An 8,870-nucleotide genomic window follows, 5' to 3' on the forward strand; every position below is an offset into this window, starting at 1 on the left:
CTCAAGATGAAAAAAATCCATTTGGCAATTATTCCAGCAAGATAGGAATGTTAGCTTCGTCTTTCAGAAGATGAAACAGGTTTAGAGCCAGCACCTGCCCAAACTCAAACAGCATGTTAGCACCGTGAAGGCTGGGAGGCTCTGACCCCCAACGGTGCAGGAGGCTGGACTGGAGCATGAGCAATCCCAGACGGGTTTCTTCTCGCAGGTGGCCTGCTGTGGAACCAAACCAGATCTCTGGCTTCCCAGGTGAGCCTCACCTGGTGTCCCTCCCCCCTCCCCCACCTCCTGCCTTCTTCCCAGGACTCTCTGTGCTGCTGGTAGGGGCATGGCCATGGCTGTGTCTCGCTGGGCGCTGGGCTCTGGGGCCGCCTCTTGGGGCACAAAGACCCAGGTAAGGGGGCAGGTAGCTGCGCCAGGGCAGATGGTTCCTGAGGCCCGGCCATCCACTTGTGACCCCTCCTCCCCATGGCAGAGGTGGGAACTGCAGCCACTTGGTGAGGATGGACTGTGTCCCCGTCTACTACTTCTAGGAGGGAGGCGGGGTTGGGGGATGAAAAGAGGGGAATAGATGGAGAAGGCTACCCCCTACATCCATGCTTTTCAGAAGCAGAGACAAAGCCCCCAGAAGTGAGCTGGAAAAAGCCAAGCTCTCTAAAGTGACTGCCCCTTCTTAGTCTTTGTCATCCCTCCTGAAGAGGTAATGCCCTTTATAGCAACTTCCTGTACTGGCCCAGGGGGCCCCCAAGAAGACTGAGGCATGGCCTGTGGAGGGAAGGTGCTGGGCGTCCCCCAGGAGGGCCAGCGAGTCCATAGCTTCTATCCCATCTCGTTTCCCCACCCTCAACCCCTCAGTGGCATCTGGCCCCCAAACCTTGCCCAGCCCCAGTCACCCTATTTCTACAGGCTGAGTGTCTTCTGGCCCAGGGTCCTCTGAAGTGTGAAGAGGCGTCACAACCGGTCAGAACTGGTTCCGGTGGTGTCAGGGAGCCCAGCAGCCCGTCCTGAGACCCTGTCCTTATTTCTTTGACCATGGACCTCTCCCTTGCCCCCAGAATAACCAATCAAGGCTTATGAAGAAGGCAAATCCAGACCCTGTGGTGACTTGAGGGAGCTAAAAAGATTCGAGGGGTCATCTGGGGGCCCCAGGATCCCCAGGGATGGCTGGAGAGGTCCACTGTGGCAATGGTGCTCTGTGACAACTCGTCAGCTCCCCCTTCTTATCCTTGGAGGGACATGTCCACTTAGCAGAAAAGTGATGCCCCACCTCCAAATAGTGCCCTGAGCTGGAAGCCGCAGTCCCCAGCTTTATCTCCCCCCAGGTACGCTTGGAGATGGGGGTGAGGAGGGAGATCGGGACTCCCTGGCATTTATCAGCCTCCAAGGTCTCCTGCCCAACAGTCACCTTGAAGTGACACCAGCTGGGCCTGGCTCCCCTCCCCCACTTCTGCTGTTTCCATGGGGACAGATGTCCTTTCAGCAGCAGCATCAGGCCTCAGCTGCCCACCCCAAAGGGGAGGAAGGGCTGGGTGGGGGCGGGGCTGGCCTGAGAGCCCTCTCTGGGTTTCTTTATCTTTTTTATCTGTGGGGCTCCACTGTCAACAGCTTTCGGAATCTTGGTCCCCCCTGTGAGCAATTCAGCTTCCAACCCCAGCTCTGTCCCCAAAACGAGGAGCTGGGGATGCCTTTCTCCCTCCAAGTGTTGGTCTTTTTCATCCTTCCCAGGGGGCTGGGATCCCGGCCTCCCAGTAAGGACACTTGAAATACACAATAACTTATTTATTTTCCAGGCCAGAGGACTTGCAGACACAATCTCGGACCCTAGAATCCAGAAGGGGGCTAAGAAGGCAGCCCGTAGAAGACTCAGGGCCTGGGAGAGTAGGAAGTCTCTCCTCCTGGCCTCCTCCAGGACTGGAAAGGCCTCCAGCATTTGCAGCCAGTGAATCTCAGCCTCACGGAGCAGGGCAGGGGGCAGAGGCCGCAGGGCAGGGGCTCTGCGTGACCACCGGGTACAGCAGGGCCAGGTGCTCGGCGCCCTGCACAGGCAGCGGGCGTGAGCTGTAATGGAGCACCAGCTCGGGCACACTGGCGAAGGGGCCGCTGTGCTGACCCAGCACCAACTGGTTCTCTCGGGTCCTCGAAAACTTCAGATGCAGGAAGCCCTGGCTGCTTCTGGGGAATGGCATCATATGGGGCCTTGAGCACCCCAGACCCCAGCACACTCCAACCCTGAAGCCACCCCCACCTGGCCCCTAGGACCTGGGGCTGGTATCCCCAAATATTTGCAGTAAACAGCTAGTTGGTACCAAGGTGTTGGCTTGCTCCACACAGCAGGAATGCCTTCTATGCTTGTCACTTATCTAGGCAGGACAGAGGTCCTGCCAGGGGACAGTTCCCCCCACCCCCAGACATGACCTGCACTTTCTCTCCAAACCTCCTGACCCCTGGTGCAACCCTGCCTGACCTCCCCACTAGTTAACCCCCAGTCTGAGGTACCTTTCCTTTCTGTCTCTGGTGGGTGGAATGATGTAGAACCTGGGGATCATTTTATCAACATCGTTAATATGAATCAAGTACTTCCTGTTTCTGGGGCACTGTTCTCAACATTTTTTCATGTATTTCTTTCCATTTAATCATTGCAGTATTACCGTGAAGTTGATGCTATTACCCTCCTTTCATAAACGAGGAAACCAAGGCCCAGAGAGGCTGAATAATTTAGCTAGTCATACAGCTAGAAAGTGGTAGAAGCAGGATTTGAACCTGCCTCCAAAGCCCTCTTCAATCTTTTAGCAATCTCACACTCAGATACCTAGTAGAATCTTAGGAGTGTTGTATAATCAGACACACTTAGAATCTTAGGCAGAGAAGCACATAGAACCAGGCTCTCAAACTCAAATGCCTGCAGGGCTACTCAGATTCTGGCCCCATACAGACACAAGTGAATATATATTTTAACTTTTGGACTGGGGGAGTCCAAAGAAAATTGATATCTGGTTCTCCATCTCACCCAAGTCCTAGATCTACTGTATGGCTTCCACTCCATCTTCTTGCATACCTCCAGTGACGGGGAGTTCATTCTCAGAAGGAACCTTGCCTGTGGTCTCCCTGGAAGCCCTACCCACTGGTCCCATGAGTCCCACTCACTGGCCTGAAAGCCATGCCCACTGGCTACTGGGGCTACATCCTTCTGCTCCCACTGAATTAACCCGAAAACGTGACACATGCGGTCCTGTGACCTTCGGTTCCTCCAAGAGGCTGGGGTCTCACCTGAGGGACAGGGAGCAGTCTTGGGGGTTGGTCTCGCTGAACCGCACAAGGTAGCTGCCTTCCTTGCAGAGCAAGAGGAGGTTTTCGGCATCTGCCCGGCTCAGAGGGCCATGAAACCATCTGGGGTGTGGGGGCAGATGTCTCAGGAAGGGCGACCCCCCTTCAAACACACCACGGGGTCTGGTACAGGCACAGCTGGTTAAAGGGCTTTTGACCTCCAGGCAATCGAGAGAAAAATTCCCTTGGGTTTCTCAAGAGGAGCCTGGTTCCCCCAGGGAGGCAGCTGAGCCCAGTCAGTGTGGAGCTGCTCTGGCCAATTCAACAGTTACACATGACCTTGATCTTAACAGCCTCCCTGGGCTGGATAGTTCAGCCCGCTCCTTACTTCCCCAACTTAAATCAATTGCGTATCACTTTTACAAGATTTGCCACATCCTGTATCCTCACCCACCTGTACCATTCTTTACTTAATATTTTTTCTTTAACATGCTCGGAGAGAGGTAGCCATTGTGAGCAAGGTGTCAGAGACAGATGAGCATCAGGGACTTTGTGGTTGTTTGTATGGAAAGAAAATTGAAAAGAGAATAAACTTCTCACCCTATGCTGTAGTGTTAATTAGCCAGGGTTTATGCCCACCTACAAGGCTTGGAATGACTGTGATAAACACACCCACAGGGCTGGGGTCTGGGTGGGGCTTAGAGAGTTCCTCAAGGGCTGCTAGGCTGGAGGGACACAGAGAAGACCCAAGCCCTCCCAGCTCGTGCACCTTGCCCCAGCCCAAAGTTGGAACCTCTTCAAAATCCTATTCTTGCCCTCGCCTGTTTGGCTCAGCGGTTGGAGCGTCGGCCTGCGAACCAGAGAGACCCAGGTTTGGTTCCCGATAGGGGCACGTACCAAAAACAATAAAACCCTATTCTTCCCAGTCCTACCCTGGGGATGAGAATGGTTTCTGTCTCTGTTCTCAGTTTTTATAAGCTTCACCCAAGTGAAGGGAGGAAATCCCTCTGTACTGAGCTACGTACCATCTTGGGGTTTTAAGCGCAAGACTCAGAGAAATTAAGTGCTCAAGGTCGCACGGCTAGGAGATACAGAGCAGGGATTTGAACCTGGAGTCTGATGCCAGAGGGACCTGAGACTCCATCTGATTCTGCTTTGCATCTAGCTAAGTGGTCTGGCGCACAGCAGGCACTGGCGCCCAGTGAAGAGTAATTGAAGAAATGAACGAATGAAAAAGAAATGAATGAAAGAACGAACGAACCGGCTCCCCTAATCCGGGCAATTTGTAGCTGGTATGGGGCCGGGAGGGATTCAACCCAGCTTTTCCATCTTCAGTTTCCCCACTCACGGCTGTTTCTCCAGGGGCAGGGCGGGGTCCACGCGCTCTGCAGGATGGGGGCTTCTGGGTGGGGGTCTCCGGAGCTCCTTGGCTGAGCCTGGGGTCCTTTCCCACTCTGGACTGTCAAACTGCACTGGAGGGGGAGGGTTAGAGAGTAAAGTTTAAGTCCAACCTACCTGGGGGGCGAGGTGGGAACAAGCCAATGGAGTCCAGAAGAGGAGAGGCCAGGGCCCAATTGGTATGGGAACAACAGATTGGCTTTCAGAGGAAAGGAGTGTAGTCATCCATAAGTCTAGTGGCATAGAAGGCCGGGGCAGTTTCATGAGTGACAAATCAGAGAGCAGGGGTCATGGCTAAAGGGGTGGGTTGGAATTTTGCCCCATTCCCAGCAAATCATAGAACAAGATAACAATCCCCAATATACAGACAAGTAAACTGAGGCACTGAGTTCAAATTCCCCTCCCTGTCATTACAACTTATGGGCAAATTTGGGTTCGCACAACTCTTACTGGTCCAAGTTATTTTATTTCTTAAAGCTAATTTTAGTCCTTGACTTAAAAAAAAAAAAAAGCTGATCTTATTGTTACTCCTTTTATAGAAGAGGAAACTGAGATTCACAGACTTGTCCAAGCTTACCCAAGTCTAACTGATGATAGCTACAAAGAAATGCTATTCTCGCCCTGGCCGGTTTGGCTCAGGGGTTAGTGTGTCGGCCCGTGGACCAGAGAGACGCAGGTTTGGTTCCTGCTAAGGGCACATAGGTTACAGTTTGTCCCCAGCCCCGTTTGGGGTCATGTGGGTGGCAGCCAGTTGATGTGTCTCTCTCACATCGATGTTTTTCTCTCTCTCTTCCTTCCTCTCTCCCTCCCGCTCTATCTGAAGATAAATGCAAAAATGTCCTCTGGTGAGGATTAAAAAAAAGAAAAGAAAGAAAGAAATGCTACTCTCTCCCCCCAACAACTCCTATGTAATTGAGCATTTTATAGCACTCAATTTCCAAGAACCCTATTCAGTAGATACCATAATGATTCCCATTTTACAGGTAGAGAAACTGAGACTCAGGGAGATAAAATGGTTTGCCCAAGTAAGTGACACAAACCCAGGTCAAAGCCTTTCCCTTCACTATACTGAGCAGAATGAGTAGGCCCTATTGCATTCTAAAGGGTGTTTCAGTTTCCAAGGAAGACAGTTTCTTCCTTGGAAGAGAAATCTATGGCTATCAGTCATTCACAATTCAGTGAAAATTAACAAACTAACCAAGTGGCAGATAATTGGAGTCTACTTTGTAAGTTAAAACAGGGGATGTGCCCTGGCCAGTTTGGCTCAGCGGTTAGAGCGTCGGCCCGCGGACCAGAGAGTCCCAAGTTCGGTTCCCGCTAAAGGTATGTACTGGTTGCAGTTTGTCCCCAGCCCCGGTTGAGGTTGAGTGGGTGGCAACCCGACAGTCGATGTGTCTCTCTCACGATGTGTCTCTCTCACATCAATGTTTCTGTCTCTCTTTCCCCCTTCTCTCCCTCCTGCTCTATCTGAAGATAAATGCAAATAATGTCCTTGGATGAGGATTAAAAAAAAAAAAAAACAGAAGAAAAAAAAACCCAGGGGATGTGACCAGAGCAGGAAATAGAGGGACTCAGACATTTAGAAGTCCAGGCCTGCGTCAGAGAAGCACCTGCAAATGCCTTGGAGATGTGGTCTTTCTTCCACTCCCAGGGCTGATCATACTCATCTGCTGGCCGTTCATCTTCCTGGGGCAGCCGGCTCTGTCGAGGCTTCTGCCCTGAAAGGGGCCTGTGTCCTGGCTCCCCATCCTGCTCCTCATAGGGAGTGTCATACAGCTGCACTGCCCTGCAAGGCAGATCTGGGAGGCGGGGGACACTGGTCAGATCCCACTCCCACTCCCACCTGGGACCCTGTCACCCTCCCCCAAGCCCTGCTTACTCACCACTCATAACCCGCTGGGCATCATAGGGTTCCATGTAGCCATCATCTGGGGGTGGGGGATGTGGCTGGGCATCAAAGGGGTCTGAGTACTCAGTGTCAACTTCCAACTGGGGAGAGAAGGAAGGGGGTTCACAGGCCCAGGGGGACCAAGCCTGGCTCTGGATACTCCCTGCTTGGTGATGGTACACCCCTGCCGGCCTTCTCTGGGCCATCTGACACAAACCTTCATGCAGTTCTCTTTTGGAGGGTGGGAGCAGGGAGGGAGTAACCCGTGAATGTTTACAGACAGATGCTAGCTTCCCTTGCTCCCTTCCTTCACACAGTTCTGATCCTTCCCGACACAGATCCCTTGCCTCCCTTCTTCAATAATTTTAATGTTTATCAGCTGCCAGTACTGTTCAAAAGGCTTTACATATATTGACTTGTCATATGAACACCCAGTATGCACATTGACCCCATTTGACAGATGAGGAAACCGAGGCACAGAGAGGGTAAGTGACTGGATCAGGGTCACAGAACTGATTTTGATCCCAGGTCCCGGCCTCCTCCTCCCTTTCTCTGTGCCATCAACCCAACACAGTCTCTCCTAATCCTCCCCAAATCCTTCTCTGTCTCCATTGAGGGTTTGCAGTGATCCTCTCTAAGACAAATACTACAAAAAGCATGAACATTGGAGGCAGGTCTGGAGCTAGAGCCATGTGACCTTGAGCAAGTTGCTTCTCTATTTTTCTGTGAGCCTCAGTTTCCACTTCTGTAAAATGGGAACAGCAGAGGAATTTCAAAGAGCAGGGTTGAGAATGTTTAAGAGGGGTGTGGGGAGTGAATTGCTCAGATCTGTTTTAGGAAGCTCCCTCCAGCTGCCAAGAGGAAGGAAAGCGGAGGGAAGAGGACTGGAGAGAGAAATCAGGCAGTAGGAGGTCAGGAGGACAATGCAGGGCAGTCAGAGAGACTGGTGTGACCAGCACTGTGTACTGAAAAGGGATAGACAGCAAACTTCACCCAGCAGGTGAAGGACTGGGGAGTATCTGGCTAGCACCCTAGCCTGCCCCTGGAGTCACACATTAAACATGCTCCCCAAAGTCCAGGGGCCCAGCCTTGCCCTCCCCACCCAGTCTCCTGGGCACCCAGCTTCCGACACTTAGCCACGCACCTCTGCCCCTGCACTGCCCAGCAAGACCTTGGCTCGGGCCACGTCGGCCATGTCGGCTGCCTCTACCTTGATGAGCCGGTGCTTGGGAGAGTCGTACTTTGAGTCCCCGGGGCCCGCAGGGTCTGGCTCCAGGCGGCTGTCCGCGTCCTCATAAGGGTCCTCGAAGTCCAGATTCTTCTGTTCCAGGTAGGCCCGCAGGATGTCGCTTTCCGTGTAGTCGGGAGTGGGTGGCTGCGGAGGGGGTCTCCGACCGCCAAAGCTCAGGTAGTCCCGTAGCCACTTGGCCATTTGGGCCCGCAGCACCCCAAACCTGGCTACTATCAGAGGGGGACCCCTCCTCAGCAAAGCCCCCAGGAAGGTAGAGGAGGAAGGGGAGGAGTGGGAGGAGGAGGAAGAAGATCAGGTGTGCCCCTTGGCTGGGCTCAGAAGGGGTAAAAAGGGGAGAAAAAGGAGGAGACAGAGGAGGGAGGAAGCGCCAAAGCCCACCTTAGCCGGGCTCTGAAAAGCCCGCGGGGGAAGACGGTGATCCGCGGGGCCCCGACCGCCGTGCGTGGGGTCGTCCGGCCAGGGCGAGGGGCATCCGCCGCAGCGCGTGGAGTTTCTGCGGGCAGTGAGGTCCCTGTGTGCAACTCTGCCTCCGGGAAGCTCGGGGATCCCTCCTGGGGTCCAGGGGTCGAGGAAAGCGCCGCCTGCGGACGCCCCGAACCCTGGCTCAGTCCGGACGCCCGGGTTCTCAGTGCAGCGGGCGGGCTCCCCCGGGGCGCGGGCGCCCTGCCCAAAGTTGGGCCGCCGGGACCTTGACCCCGACGCGGTGCATCTTTTGTGGCGCCCCCCACCGTTCCGGGGGGAGCCACATCCCTCGGCCCCCCGCCCCGCCGCCTCGATCCGGCCCCGCCACCGGCACAAAGGGAAATAAAACCTCCTGCAATAACCCTGCCCGTTTTCGGAGACTTGACACGCCGCCGGCGGCGCGCAGCCCAGAGGGGGACTTCGGGGAGGGGTGCGCAGGCGGACGCCCCCGTCCCCACCAGCCTCCGGCCGGTCCGGGCAGCTACGTTACGGGTTCTCCGTTCTCCACCTCCCTCTCCGCACCTTTCCCCACTCCCTCCCCTCCTCCTGCGTTCCCTTCGGAGGTGACTGAGACCTTCGGCTGTTCTGGGGAGGCAGGGGAGCCGC

General features: G+C 54.5%; 1 protein-coding gene across 3 annotated transcripts; it reads right to left on the reverse strand.

The window, feature by feature from the left end:
- Positions 1–1,906: 1,906 nt before the first annotated feature.
- On the reverse strand, positions 1,907–8,870 carry SHD (Src homology 2 domain containing transforming protein D). 3 transcript variants are annotated; one of them, XM_036241009.1, is made up of 8 exons: positions 8,839–8,870; positions 8,181–8,383; positions 7,695–8,011; positions 6,546–6,651; positions 6,273–6,461; positions 4,613–4,736; positions 3,268–3,387; positions 1,907–2,172 (listed from the first exon to the last, which is right to left on the reverse strand). In XM_036241009.1, the coding sequence occupies exons 3-8, from the start codon at positions 7,980–7,982 to the stop codon at positions 1,953–1,955; spliced, it is 1,047 nt and encodes a 348-aa protein (XP_036096902.1). In that variant the 5' UTR covers positions 7,983–8,011; positions 8,181–8,383; positions 8,839–8,870; the 3' UTR covers positions 1,907–1,952. The 3 variants fall into 3 exon arrangements, with proteins under 3 accessions (XP_036096902.1, XP_036096903.1, XP_036096901.1); XM_036241010.1 differs by lacking the exons at positions 8,181–8,383; positions 8,839–8,870 and having other exon boundaries at positions 1,907–2,169; positions 7,695–8,091; XM_036241008.1 differs by lacking the exons at positions 8,181–8,383; positions 8,839–8,870 and having other exon boundaries at positions 7,695–8,091.

This window comes from Molossus molossus, unplaced genomic scaffold (genome assembly GCF_014108415.1).
Source record: "Molossus molossus isolate mMolMol1 unplaced genomic scaffold, mMolMol1.p scaffold_m16_p_4, whole genome shotgun sequence".
Lineage (NCBI taxonomy): Eukaryota > Metazoa > Chordata > Mammalia > Chiroptera > Molossidae > Molossus > Molossus molossus.

Coding starts and splice junctions, on each gene's coding strand:
- SHD (XM_036241009.1), bottom strand. CDS start 7,982: ATGGCCAAGTGGCTACGGGACTACCTGAGCTTTGGCGGTCGGAGACCC. Junction 6,462..6,545: donor TGCCCAGCGGGTTATGAGTG/GTGAGTAAGCAG, acceptor CCCGCCTCCCAG/ATCTGCCTTGCAGGGCAGTG. Junction 4,737..6,272: donor CATCTCCAAGGCATTTGCAG/GTGCTTCTCTGA, acceptor CTCCCCCTCCAG/TGCAGTTTGACAGTCCAGAG.